Here is a 15,658-nt window from a genome sequence, read left to right on the forward strand (position 1 = left end):
AAATACAAGAATACAAAATAATACAATTAAAACATGAGGTTGGAGAAAAGCAACTAATCCATTAAAAACAAGAACTATGTTTTATGAATAATAAAATTAAATTCAGTATAAATGTAGCAATTAAATATTGTGCTAGAACCAAACATAATGCAGTAATGATAAAAAAAAAAAAAATAATGTAATGGAAAAACAATGGGAGAGAAAACAAGGAACAAGTGAGTACGTTTGTTAGAAAGACGATGTGCAGAAGCTTTTGGAGATTTTACTATCTTTATTAGTAAAAATTATATGGTTACAAAACAAGTTTTATAAAAAATCCGCTAAGAGCTCTGAGATTTAATATACAACATAGGCTTTAAATTAGGTTCCTCACATTCCTAAACTTATAACATTTACCATGTTAAAATATTTTACATTTAACGGAACATCATGAATACATTAGGGGTATTCATGATGTTCCGTTAACACAACTTTAAACAAAAAATAAAATAAAATAAGAAATTCCAGATGGCATCGTGGACTAGGTTCCTTCCTCTAATGAATCCTCTCTGTAGTTTGTTACTAGACCAAAGGTTGTACAAGGAAGTGATTTGGTCAGAATCACGCTCGACCACCAGATTTTTACCCATTCAAGAGTACCCACTTAATGAGGCTGGGTGAGAGCCCCAGTGGGCTCCCGAACCCACAGGGTAGAGGTAACAAATAATAATTATTTACCATAGTCGGATTTGAACCCGGATCCTTTGAGTTAGTAGTCCAATGAACCAATGAACTACCCACTCCTATTACAAACCTTTTATACTGGATGTATATCTCTAAGCCACCCTGATCAAGAGTCAATTTGTCATCCATCCGACTGTTCCTTGAAGGCACTTATGAACACTATTTTAGGGCTGGTGTACTGATGGAATTACCTGGAGGTACAAAAAAAAAAAATTATTACAGACGATAATGTGAAGTCGATAAGGTGTGAAAACTTGAAACAAGAATGTCCCTAAGGTTTTGTATCATTATTGCTGAAACTATCCTACTGAGAGGAATAGGGATTTTTCCCTAGCAGGAATTGGGATCACTAGAATTACCATATTTATGTCAAAAGCTTGTTTCCTCTTAAAAATTAGTTTGTAGGCGTTGAAATAGGGTTTCCTACGTAGTAGCTGATTTGATTTTTAATCGATGTCATTTATATGGTCATGATTTTGAGGTATAGAAAATCACTATTTTTTTTTTTATTCGTAGACTTTATGTTGGATACTATCCCTACGATTGTTACTTCATTATAAGTAGATAGCCCATGCGTAAATTTCGCACATACCTTAGTTATATCAGATTTTAACTCATTAGAGGAAAACGGGCAATTAATACCTCTTATACATTATCCGTACACAACTTCACAAATTTTCCACGAAGTGTATTCCGGCATAATTTGAATTCTCTGGAAGGTAATTATTGTCTTGTCATCAGTGACCCGGAAGGTGATTGGTGACCCTGAGGCAGAGGGTAAGGTTTCGTTTCCTGTTTTGTCGACTTCATAAATAAATTTATGTTGACGAATAACAACAGTTTATATCGATTTTAATAACCTACGGCTTAATGTGAGAAAAATCCCTGAAAGTTATTTTTAATATTACGATTTAGTGAAACTGAAGAGACAATGTTGCCAAGCTTGAAGATCATTGCTTATATTCTGCTCCATTCAAACCAATAAAAGTTTTAAATTGACTCGAACTTATTATGAATAATTGTATATTAAAAAAAAATCCGGGATTTACACCTTAAAAATTCTATTAAAGATGGATTGTATTATACATAATCTTTTAAAATTCTTGAGACTGGTATTCATTGTTAAATAAATCAGTTGGTATCCATGTTTAGTCTCAACAACTGTCCAACGTTTCCGCCAATTCGGAAATTCTCGAGAACAATCTTAAAATAAAAATAACCTGAGAGGTTAAAAATGGTTTTTTTGATAAGGTAGGTGATATTTTTAATTTGTTCTGAATCAAAAGTTTTAAAAATTAATGATATTGTGACCAAATATGGTGATTTTACTGTCACTAATGACCTGGGCATAATAATGATTGGTTTTAATGTTGAGTTTTTAAATAATTGGGTGTGAGGTGTTTATATTAAGATATCCCTTGAGAATGGCCGAATTGGCGGAAACGTTGGTCTGTTGATGAAATAATAAAGAGTGTTGAGACTTAACATGGATACTAATCGATTTATTTTAACGATGGACTGCATTTTAATGAATTTGATGAGAGTTTGAATTTGAATTTTGGATGAATTCTTCTTGGATGATTTCTCATCAAATTCTCCAAACCGCCTTCGGAGGGTTAACGTTAGGACTAATCTACCGTTTTATTTTCAATATTTATCTAAATTATTGATTATTTATAAATGATAACCATTTTGGCTGTAAGTTTATCAAAATTTAAGTATTTCAACTTCAATTGTGTGTGATTCTATTGTTAACATTTAATTGAAAGGAATATGGTCCGGGTGCGGTCAAAAAGAACTCAAATAGTAGATAATTATACTATTTTATTGAGCCAACGTTTCGCCCCACGTTGCAGGGCTTCGTCAGGACTAAAAAAGAAAAAACATAAGTGTAAAATAACAGGGGTATAAAATGAAAATCTGATGATAATATCTGACAGAAAATGATATCTGTAGATATCAGATAACAGATATCTGTTACTATTCACCTTTTTATTTACTATTTACAACCTTTAATTTTTCTTATTATATCTTACTTTTCATTTTATACCCCTGTTATTTTACACTTATGTTTTTTTCTTTTTTTCCTTTTTGTAACTATAGTGTTTGTATCTTTTTTAGCCCTGACGAAGCCCTGCAACGTGGGGCGAAACGTTGGCTCAATAAAATAGTATAATTATCTACTATTTGAGTTCTTTTTGACCGCACCCGGACCATATTCCTTTCATCTATATATACGGTCAATCAATAATCTTCCAGTTAACATTTAATAATTTTTTTGTAATTAAGTCCTGCTTACACAGTCCATTTGGACATTTTAAAACTCAAATAAGTAGTGGATAAAAATAATAATTAAATAATGGAAAAATAACTAGGAGATGAAACAAGGGACAAGTGAGGTGAAGAAGCTGTTGGTGATTTTATTATCTGTAATAAAAATTACAAGGTAACTTGTGTTAAAAATTACAAGGTAAACCCAGTAAAAAAAAAAAGTTGCACAGAAAATCTGCTAGTGGCTTCTCAGCATTTAACACATAACACGGGCTTTAGATTATACAGCTCAAAATCCTACACTTATAATATTTAGCATGTTAAAACATTTTTTTCATTTAACAAACCATCATGAATAATTTTAGCACAACTTACAAAAAAAAATCCAGATGGTATTGTGGATCAGGGTTACTTCCCTTTCTAAATCTTCTCTGCAGATAAGCTATCACAAAGTTACCCTACTTGCCTAAATGTAATCCCAGACTCGGTGCTGTCTTTGGAATATGTCCAATACAAAAAATACTTCTTTTAGGTGTGAATAGTTTACTGTAAATTAATATATGGAGAAAATAGTCGGGGATGCGATCAGCAAAGATACACAAATAGGCAAAGTTTATTTATTTGTGCTGACGTTTCGACCTGAATTTTTGACCTTCATCAGGGTACTGACTTGGGCGAAGTTCCGTCTAAAGTCAAATTCGCTACAAGTCAGGCAAGTGACTAGACAGCAACTCCGCCCAAGTCAGTACTCTGATAAAGGTCTGAAATTCAGGTCGGAACGTCGGTACAAAAAAATAAATTTTGTTTATTGTTTGATCTTTGCTGACCGCACCTCCGACAATATCCACAGAAAAACTTCTTTTCCTTTTTTAAATTGCGTCACTACTAAAGCAAAGCTACGATATAAAGAATATAACAACTCATGTAATTAAATATTTGCAGTTTCTCTTACTCAAGACTGTACTGTTTCTTAATATTGTTGATGTGATCATAAATAATTTTGTTTATCACTTATTTTTTAAACTAGATTGCTTTCTAACGAATTTTATCTTTCTTTTTCAGGTAAGTACCCTCAGTGGAGGTAGAGCTGTACGTTAATTTTGTATCGTAAGTACCAGTAATAATATCTTATACATGCAACACTGCCTTGTCAATCATTTATAGATTGTTATTATAGAAACATAGTCAACTGCTTTAAGTACTGAGCCGTTCTCAGTTATTTGAATTATTTTAACTATTGAAAGTCTTGTAACAGAATGCTATGATTGTGTAATCTATAGCTCCGCTCTTTCGAAGCCAAGAAAGTATTCAATTTTATAATGTTATCGTTTTTGGCCATCAGGTGATTCCGCACAATGATTTTATCATGAAATTTATGTGGACCTTTCTTGGAGGTGAGAATATAGATCATCCAGAGCTTGCTGGTAGACGATTGGGTTCTCTGTCTTCTACTTTTGTTTGCAAATCTAAATTTCTACAATTTTGTTGTCCAACTTTGTTATAAAGGTGCGTTCAAAAGACAAAACAAAAATTATTAACAACTATTTATTGGGCCACGTTTTGCCCCGCTTTATAGAGCTTCCTCAATGCTAAAAAGATCTAAAAAGATACACAAAATATCTTTACAAATACGCAAAATATTATGTAATATTTTAAATTTTTTTGTATCATTTAAGCCCCGATGAAGCTCTACAAAGTGGGACAAAACGTCGCCAAATAAATATTAGTTAACTATTTCTGTTTCTTTTGAACGCACCCCTGACCATCTTTTTCATGATTTAAAATAATATGGTCAATTATTTATATTATAATATTATTCTGTCTTCAGTTTCTTGAGAACAATTTTATGGGTATAAATCTCTCTGCCATGTCCCCCCCCGCCAGAATTTGGTTCTCGTATTATTCTTTGTATATTTCCTTAACGACTGATAAAAAAAAAATAGTATAATTTTATTTTATTATATGAATATAATTCTTAATTTACAAATGATTTAACTTTATTTATTCGATATTTCATCGCCATTAAACATTAATTGTTTTGTTAAAATGTTTTCGTGTGGAACGTGCAATTATATAAACCTTACTTAGATTTTAAAAAATATAAGGTTTCCCACTAGATTAGTCATAAAAAGACAGTTGAACCAAAGATGTACGTCAAGATAAAGTAATTAGGAATAATTACACTATTGTTCCACATTGATTTTATATTTCAATCCCTTCAAATTGTTTAGAACAATAGAGTTGTTTCGTTGGACACGGGAGAGATTCCTGGTGATGGGAAATAGTACTGTATCAAAAACAGAAATATTAAAAAATATATATATGTATTCTTTAATATATTTTTATTACACAATAATCAATATACCAATGTAGTACAATTTCTGAAAAATAAACTACTCTTAAAACTTCTGCCATCCTTTCATGACGTTTCGGACTCGTTCTATTTTAAATTTTTTTTTTCACTAATGACGATTATTTATATATATATACTCTATTATATTAAAGTGTTTTCAGTGATCACCGTGTAATATTTTATTTTACATGTAAAGTGGATGAATAAAAATAAGTCGTAAAAACCTGACTGATAAAGAACGCATTTTTCGGAAGGTAATAAAAATTCAATGCAATTTTGGGGAAAAAGTGATTAAGAACATTTTAGCTTAGGCAGACAGGGTTTACCCTCCTGGTATGATTGATTTAAAGATGTCTGGATGAACAATATTTATGATTCTTTGTACCTTCTATAGTTAAACTCGGTCATCCTTGTGGTTAATTTCTTCATCCTTTTTTATGAGTTCTGTTCGGCTGACTAAATCTCCGGTTTACAAGCGGCATCCTATGCCTTGCCAATTAGAGCTTGCTTGGGCTTGTGAGTTGAGGATCCTCTTTGTTCCGACACCCTCACTCAGGCTGAAGCTCGATTGACTGACTTCAGCTCATACCCCGCTCTACCCCAGCTTCAGATGTTATGGTCCTTTGTCATGATTGCCCAGCTCCAAATGAGAGGATTAATCATCTTTGGCTCGCGCATTAATTTGGTTAAGTAGTTCCCTCTGATTGGAGAGGTTATCGATGTGGTCTCTCCACAACAGAAAAATGGCCAATCATTCAGTTTACCTTGTCGATATTATTCAATTATTCTGAAAGGTCCAGTTACGTTAACGATACACAATTCCAATTGGTTGATGAATGTGAAATTGAAACTGAAAACCTAATATACTATACAGTAACCTTATTATGATTACTATAATTCGTAGTTATTACGTAACCATAATTTAAAACATAGTTGATACGTAATAGCTGGGAAATATAAGTTTTACAAGGATGCTTATCGATGGAATGCACTATTTATTGTACATACTATATTTAGGAAGTGAAATCTGTTATAAAAAAAAATGTTCTATTGTCCATATATCCAAGTTTTTAGGTTTTCATTACAGGTAATTACTAAATTGGAAACGATTGATTGTAGCGTTAGAATAAAATCCATATATCTATTTCTGATTAACTGGCTCATTACCAGTGATGCGGCGAGAGGGATGCGCTGGGATCTCTTGAGCTCTGCTCTACCCCTCACACGTGGGGGATAGAGTGGGCTCAGGGATCCTCAGGTCGATTCTGTAAATATTGTATATATTATTTTACTATTATGTTATTTTATTTATTTATTTTTCATATAAATAGTCTGATTATGTTCACTTACCTATTCTTTTGTTTGTATATATTTTAAGAGTTTTTTATTTTATTTTACTTATTTTTTTTTATTTTAGTATGTATGAGATCATTCATCAATATTACCTATTTCCCACAACTGTGTGGCAGATTGTAATATCTATCAATAAATAAAGCTATCAATTTAAAAAAAAAAAAAAAAAAATTTCTGATTAAAGTTGTACTTGTAGCGTGAGAAGGATAAAAATAAAATTTTCTAATTTAAATCTCCAGTACAACTGACAATATGAATAAATATACATTTTTATTGTATAGTATTATATTCATACATTAGTTATAGAGCTAAAAGAACTCATTCACACCTATTTACAGAGATATTTCAATAAAATGATATAAAATAATAATAATAATAATAAATGAAAATAAAATCTTAAACATAGGAGAACTCGGAACCGAACTTATCCCCCAGGTGTGAAGGAAAAACCAGTGACCAGAAGTTCCCGGCGCCCCACTAGCATTACAAGCCAGCGGAAGATTGAGTGAGGTCGCTAGCCTTAACAATTTTCAACTTTCGGAAGGATTGTAGGGATGGATAATGAAATGCTAGGGGATTAGGATAATGAGTGAGTTTCTTGTAGAATTTGGAGAATACTAATTTGATAAGCTTTGAGAGAAATGAGATATTAAGGTTATGTAGGGTTTTGTTGGTTACATAGTAAGGAGCATTGACTATTAGGACTATGAGGACTTAAAAAAGATAGAACGCGTTTAATGTTGTCATAAATTCTCAGTCCATAAGTCAAAATAAGTTTCATTACTGTTTTGTGAATTAGTAGTTTGTTGTTCTCCGTAAGCTGTAATTTTCTATTTAGTAGTCTGTATGTTTGTTTAGCATTTAAATCTTTATAGAATATTATAATATTTATTATTATACTTATATATTTTGTAAGCATCATATATATATTATATATGAATATTATAGTATTAATATTTAATAATATTAAAGTATGTGGATATGAATAAATATATGATCGAGTTTGTCGGATTTTTTGTATGCGAAGTTATACATAAATAGATACATATTTTTATTTGACCAAAGAAATTATTCACTAAATCTGCCATTCTATTGGAATTATATTCTTCTTCGCCTCGTTGCTTTGAATGAGTGTTTTTTCCTTGGCATTTAGAAGGGCTTCATGGCAACTAGACCAGTAATCACGTTTGGAACATCTTTTTTCTCTTCTGGTTACGTGCAAAAGACCTCGTATCCTTGTTCTCTACTCTTAGAGTTGGATTACCTCCTCTCTTCATGGTCGCTGAGATTAGTAAGGAAAAACTTTACAACCAAGGTCAGGCAAGGAGTCTACAACATTACTCTGGCGGCGTCTTTTATATTCTACTAGATCAGACCCTAGTTGAGATAAGTACTCTGGCATTTTGCAATAATGGATTATGACTACACCAGATATAATTTTCAAAATTCCCCCTAATTATTTATTTTCCGGGGTAATTTTATAGTTAGTTAGATTTTTTTTAAATTTATTTACAACTATATTAAATAAAAATACATCTAGTAAATGTGATGTATGTTTTATTAAAATGACATGATACAGTCTTGTGGAAGAACTACCCATTGGTATCACTCTAATAAAATTTCTACTTTTATTAGGCCATCTTCTTTTCAGGCGCTCCGTAGGATCATTGTGAGGAACTGAAGAGGTTAAAGATTAGCAAGGGTAACCCAGAACTATTGGGTTTTAGGAAGCATAGAATGGAAGTATTAGTATCCAGTTCTGGCCAAATCAGCTACAGATGAAATATTAAGGTCGTAATGGACGATTTTATTCATGACTAAGTAAGGAACATTAAGCATTTTGGATTGTAAGGATTAGATACGAGAGGAATCCGATGGATTTCGTGAACACCTAAGCTCAACTCCTATGTCAAAATAGATCTTATGATAGTTACGTAATTCAGTTTGTAATAGATTGGAAGCTTGAACTGTTTGTCTTGTAATTGTAACAGTCGGAACCGAAGTGCAGTTTTTGCCTTTTCACTCTTGTATGAGGATTCCAAATCCGTCGTTTGTCCAGATGTAGTCCTAGATAGCGAACCTGTTCGACAGAGATAAGTAAACATTATTAAAGAATAGCATGGAATATTTTTTTTTTTTTTTTTTTAGAAAAAAGTGTATTATGGAATAAAGTTTTTTATTGGAGTTTTTTAACTGAGTTCACTAATATTTTTGAAAATAAAAGACTCGGTTTATAAATAGACCTGTTCCAATGACCACTTTTGACTGAAAAACTGTCGGGAGTGTGTGGTGTACGGGTTTTTCCATTCAAAAAATGGACTGCACATGCTCCTGATAGTTGTTTGACAGTCAAAAGTTCTCGTTGGAGCATATCTAATGACAGTTTCTAATTAAATTATGATAATTCAAATAATACGGACCATCGTTCTTGTGAAAACTTGTCCTGGTTCATTATCATTATCCGTTTTTAATTAGTTTTCAACTTCTTATTAATTTTTGAACTTGAAAGTTTGCTGAAAGGGAAAATCTCATTTAAATATCGAAATAATAGGTTACTTTTATAATTGAATAGGATTTTAATTTACGCAATAAAATAAAAATAAAAACGATGTTGATTACAATAAAAATTGTAATATAATGAAACTCGGTGTACTGAAGTAACAGCCCGTGTTTTATTGAAATGTATTCTTACAGAAATAGTATTTATAAATTATTTGATTAAAGAAACGATGGTAGTTAATTCATATTAATAGTTATTATTAATAACACCAACAACTTTTACACTTTTTCATTTAATTATTCAGTTTGGTTTTGTTGGTTATGTAACTATATTAAAATGATTTGGGCATAGTAGCCTATAACAATTTTTTTAACGTGTATTTGAGGCTGTGCTACATATGGAGTGGAGACATAGACAATGGCAAAATACAACTACACACTACAACGAGATACTATACAACTATGTTGATAGAAGCTAGTGAACAAACTGTCTTAAAGTAAATAAGGATAAAACAAAACATATAGCATTAGAAATTGCAACAATTCCGGTGATATAGGTATAAAAGGTATAATAAATCTGACCTGGTATTGTGGGAGGTTTAATTATTTAGATTTTACTGCAACTAAAAACAATTAAATTTCATAAGGCAAAAAAGAGGAGATTAAAGCCGGAAGATGCTTGTTATATTTCTGTTTCGAAACGGCTTAGCTCGCGTCTTCTGTACAGATACTTAAAAGTTAGAATTTACAAAAATATTATACTTCCCACTGCTCTTTGCGGATGCCTAGTGTGGTCTCTTACAATAACACAGGACTGGGGCGTTAAGGTTTTCGAAAATAAAGTATTGCGTAAAATATTCGGACATGGGAAAAGGATAAGTTAACCGGAGAATTTTAAATATATTCATACTTATATAAAATTCTAACAATTATTTGAGCAAAGAAACTATAGCAATTCGTTAGCACTTAGTAATTATTAATAATACCAGAAACCGTTACCCTTTTTTTCTTTAGTGGTAGCGTTTTCTTTTTTAAGTTACAACCCCAAATGAGAAATAAATGCGTGGAAAGGTGACCTCATAATTTAAAATACGATCCTATGTACGACCGCTCCGGAATATTTTTAGGAAATTATAGTCCCCTGTTCTTATTTCCGTCCTCACGAACTTATGTTGGGGAAACCATGATAAGACTTGCATGTTCTAATATTTTTAACCCATGCACCTATATTTCGTGCTCTAAGAATAGAATTTTGTTATGATAATCTAAATTATTCGTAAATGTTATCATGTATCGAGCCGTTAACTTGACCGACCTAGGAAAGACAAGGTCTGTTTAAGTCAATCTATTTATTGTATTAAATGCCTGAATGAAAAATCAGAGGGAGCTCAAAGAGTTCGAAAAATACTTAATGTATTCAGAGCTATTACTTCACTTAATAATAGTAATAATAATTTCAACCGCTACAACCCATGAATGTCAGGGGTCTGACACTTTGTAAGGAAGCACTGTTTTCAGAACAACGGTTAAACAAGGAGGTGTTTTTGTTTTTGCTAAGATCACCCTCAACAGCCTGATTTTTCCTCAATTAAGGGTACGCACTTTATGAAGCTGGATGGACTATAGGGAAGCTCCAGAACTCATAGGATTGATTTGTAGTTGGAATCCTTGGGTTTGGAAACCTTGGAGTTACTAGCACAATAGGGGTATTCATGATGTTGTGTTAAATGTTATAACTATAAGATTGTGAGCAGCCCTATTTGAAGTCATGTTAAACGTTAAATGCACAAGAGCCCCTAGCGGATTTTCTCAGCAACTTGTATAAGCCTTTATGTTCATAACCTTCCTTCCAGACCCTCATGTTATTGTTTACTTCAGTTTTGATTTAAGTAATTAATTACAACATGTCTAGAGTGAGTGTAAAGTGGAATTTGTGTGAAAGTTTAGCTTATGAAATGAAATGAAAAAATAACTTTATTCTGGGACATATGTCCCCTAAGAATAATTACATGGTTCATATAGTGAGATTTTTATCTGGCGAGCGTTTACAAATTTTCAGATAGTAGAATGAAATTACATTGTTTTTTTTACTGTTTTTTTTCCTCAAATATATCATTAAAATTATCCATTCTGGTTTAATAACAGGGATATGAATACCACAAACACACGAAAGAACTGAGCTGTCACAACAAAAATTGCGGCGATCTCAACTGGTCTATTGTGTGACATCATTCTCCATTTAACAGACCAAGTAACAGACTCTCAGCCATGTTAAATGTTATTTGGTTTTACCACGGTAAAAGAAGGCAATTTTTTTCGATTTAACATGAGTTTTTCCATTTAACACGCTTTAACATGTTAAACCAAAGATCATGAATACCCCTAGTGTCTCACCTCTGTGCCACTACACCTACTTATAATGATAACAATGTTATTTTTTTACATTTATGTGGATGGCCATCCTTACAATCAAACAATATTGGGTGCATGTTTATAAAATTGTATTTAATGTATGAATTATAAAAAGTATTGAGTATAGCCAAAAATATAAGCATAATGACATAAATTAAAAGAAAAAAATATGAAATTAATAAATGAACAGTATTAGCATAGAAAACATTTTGTGTTTTTCGTTGTTTCTTTATGAGTTTTAGGCCCTTAAATTTAGGCCGCAACGTTGGCATAATACAATACAACACACATTTACTAGTGTTCTTCACTCCTGACCATACACCCAACTAGCTCACATTAATTCATGATTAACAATAAACACATTATAATTATTTCTTTAGTTAGGTGTAATAAAAATTATCTTTTATGTTTAAATTCTTTATTTAAAAATCATTCGAAGTCTCAATGTTTCTTGGAATTCTCCAACTCATCAGTTACACTGTAAATAACATGAGCTATTTCTTTTATTTAGTGTATAGTTCAGACCTATAATGCTATATCATACCTGTAATTGCGTTCTTTTATCTTATTTATGTTACAATAACATCTCTCCCTACTTAACTTAATTGAAATAAAAATTAAATCGGTACCAGTACAATCCATGTAGGGGTTAGAGGTGCAGTATTTCGTGAAATTGACTTGACAGACTCAAAAATGCATTTACTCCTCAGGCGAATTTCGAAGTACAATTATTTCGGATTATAAACATAAAATAAATGCATTTCTGAGCCGGCTAACACAATAAAGAGAATTTCAAAAAGTTTACAGTTGCGGTTTTTAAGTTAATTTCACAAAGTTTACGGTTTTATCAGAGTTCCTGTGACAGTGAACATAAAGATGAATTCTCCTTTCTTTAAATATATAAGAGCAAAGTTTTAACAAATCAGATACTTTGTGTACCATTAGAATTTAAATTTGTATTTGTTAGATTAAGTAGAGAGATATGTGATTGAATGAATGAATAAATAGAATGTGTTTATTTATTAAAAAAAAATACAAACAATTTATCTATTGAAACAATTAAGGACACATAGACAATGGAAAAAATATCCGTTTATTGAGCCTGTGTAATTTTAATTACAACATATACATAAAAAATAGTTATATGCTATCAAAAATATCAAGTCAGTAATTTAAAATACCAATATGGTATTTATGTCAGAAGAAACAAAACAATAATATCAAACTTGTAATAAACTGTAGTATGGCATTAATCCCTCAAATGTTAACCAACTGAGCTCTTTCCACTGTAGCCAGTCCTACAATATTCTTCCCTACCAACGATTGTTAATTATCAGTTATTTTGTAGAAATTATTATCTGTATGGTTTTTATGTTTTATATATCCAATTTATTAATGATGCTTTCCGTGTAATATGTACTTCAACTGTTTGCCTCTTTCTTGAAATTAATAACAGTAGTGAACAGGTTCCAGACGGACTGACGAAGGCTTAAAATTTCGGCCGAAACGTTGGCACTGATAAGTTTTTACTTATTTGTGTTCTCTGACCGCACCCCAACTCATCATTAATTTAATTTATAAATTACATTTTGTCTAATTTTTTTTTAATCGTATCCTTCGTATTAATTACGAAATAACGTTACTTATTGTTAAGGTATAGTCCCAGTTTTAGATTATTGTAACAAAACATTTTAACAGTCATATTTATTATTTCTGTTTATCCTAGTACAATGTTCATTTTAAAGTACTTTGTAACTAAGTTATACAATTATTTCTTGTTCGCTTGAAAATCCAATTGTTGCTTTTTTAGTATTTGTTAATTGAGGGGTTACTACAAGGTAAAATTCCCGTACTCATTATGTGTATTATTTTCCCCCCACTGACTGGAAGCAGTTGGATGACCCGTGATCTGGAAGAGGAGGGATGGAGTAGGGTGAGGGGCCACTCTACAGCGAAGCAGTGGCCAGTCGTGGCTCAGCCTTCCGTCGGTGTGTGTGTCATAAACAGTGCTGTGTTTGTGTGTGTCTTGTGGTTCTCATCCCCAGCCAGTATCCTTATTTAGTGATTTGGGTTTTTTAAAATTTTTTTTTAGCTGTCTTGTGAGTAAATAGATGTATACCTACCTTACACGCTTGTAGTCGATGGTTTGAATAATCTTTATTGTTAAAGATAAATTATTTCTCTACAAATAATTCCGTCATCTTTTCTATAAGTATTTTATTAATGTAATATAATTGTAATCAATGTTTAAAAATTGTTTTTCATTTTAATGATGAAAATAATGCACTAATTCTGAATATCATAATATAAGAGAACATTTAATTTTAAATTGTTATCTATTAATTGTAATATTATTTTTACAGGGTTTTTTTTATAATTTTACGTAGTTAAAAATTCTTATTAACAATAAGTTTTTTTTTTTTTTAAGTAACACTCTAATACTTCTTCAAACTTTTTGATGTTTATACCCGAACTTAAAATATATATAACTGATTTCTTTGAAAAGTAGAGGCATATATGACAAATTTTTTTTTTTTTTTTGTGTGTGTTTTGTGAAATGAACATGTTCCTAATATTTTTGTATTCGTAAACGGATTTTTTTTTTTTTACTGTGGTAAGTAGATTTTCCGAAATCTATTAGGGTTGTCACAAAGTAACCAAACTCAACGCTGCTTTCTAAAAAATAAGTAAAATACAAAATAAAATATTTTCTTGTTATCAGACTTGCCACATTTGAATTATCATAAGGAAAGTAGATATAAAATTATTACAATGTACATTATGAGTGAAATATTTCGTAAGTGAGCAGTCCAGTTCGAAACGTCTAAATAAAGAGTTCGAAGAGGAAGTATCAAAGAATTGTTTAAAAAAAAAACTCCAAAAAATTTTAATTAAATTTTAACATTTCATTTTTTTAAATAACATTTTAAATGTTGAGGAATTCGCAATGTCATGAAACGTATTACTGCTGACTCAGTTGTTCGTCTATGTCAGGAGTTGATTATTTTATTTTATTTCAGATATAAATGTTAAAATCTTATCTGTGTTTGTAAAAGGATTGAATGCTATGTCATTAGCTGTGGACACATCCTATCTCTTGTCACAATAAACGATAAGTATCTCTTCACTGATTATATGGTTCTGTTTTTTTTTTAACGTTGGTTTGTTTAATTTGGATGTTTTTTGTAGGATATATGTTACGATACACCGACCGTATTCATACAATATAAAAATATTATAATGTAATAAAATGTAAAAATATTATTGATTTCACTTATAAAATTGTTGTAACAGTTTACAAAACAAGCTCCAACGAGAGAGTTTTGAATTCAAAACTCACTCGTACAGAACGCCACAGGTTAGTGTAGGGCCGTCCACTGAAAAGAATCCGTTGGTGGGTTTTTATCTTCTTTACGGAAAAGTATCGCGTGAATTCAACACCTGTGGTCTAATTAAAGAAATTATAATAACTGTATAAGTAGCTTTTTGAATTTTGCGCCATTTTTTTGTTCTGTAATTTAGTACTAAAATTATTTCAAGTTAAAAAAAAAAACAACTAAACATCTTGTACATACAATCTGTTTTCATAGTTTGTGTTCATAAACTTAATACTTCTTCTTAAAGTTTTCATTCCGTCTTAGTCGAGACCCCTATATCGCGGGGCTCGTTCATTATTTTTTATTTCCCTGCGTGGGTGGCATTGGTTCATTCCTTACAGAACAAATTGCAGAAAATGAACCAATATTCCTTACAGACTAATATTAATTTACTATATTCTATGAAATATATCTATATAATATAAATATATCTGTATTGAGGTGTAGATAGTTGACCGTAGATTAATGCTTGAAGAAGTTAGTCGGGGGGTGCGGTCAGCAAAGAACAACATAAATAAACAGTTAGAGTTTCAGGTCTTCATCAGGGCTATAGAACAAAAGAGATAACATCAACATTTAGAGTAACATACAATTGAAAAGGAATAGTATACAAACAAATTTAGAATTATATAAAATATTGAATTAAATTATAAATGATATAAAATGATAA

At 31.1% G+C, this 15,658-nt stretch overlaps 1 protein-coding gene across 9 annotated transcripts in view; it reads left to right on the forward strand.

Moving 5' to 3' along the window:
* Positions 1-15,658, forward strand: part of SNF4Agamma (SNF4/AMP-activated protein kinase gamma subunit) — a 503,643-nt gene that overhangs the window by 357,350 nt on the left and 130,635 nt on the right. Inside the window, exon 1 of one of the 9 annotated variants that reach the window (XM_024361308.2) lies at positions 13,494-13,659. The exons of the other annotated variants lie outside the window; for them this stretch is intronic. Within the exon in view, the coding sequence (XP_024217076.2) occupies positions 13,509-13,659 (151 nt within the window). The 5' untranslated portion in view covers positions 13,494-13,508. Of the gene's footprint in view, positions 1-13,493; positions 13,660-15,658 lie in introns of those variants that run through there. 9 annotated transcript variants of the gene reach the window in all.

The sequence above is a fragment of the Halyomorpha halys genome, unplaced genomic scaffold (genome assembly GCF_000696795.3).
Source record: "Halyomorpha halys isolate HHAL.00 unplaced genomic scaffold, Hhal_1.1 Scaffold533.1, whole genome shotgun sequence".
Taxonomy (NCBI): Eukaryota; Metazoa; Arthropoda; class Insecta; order Hemiptera; family Pentatomidae; genus Halyomorpha; species Halyomorpha halys.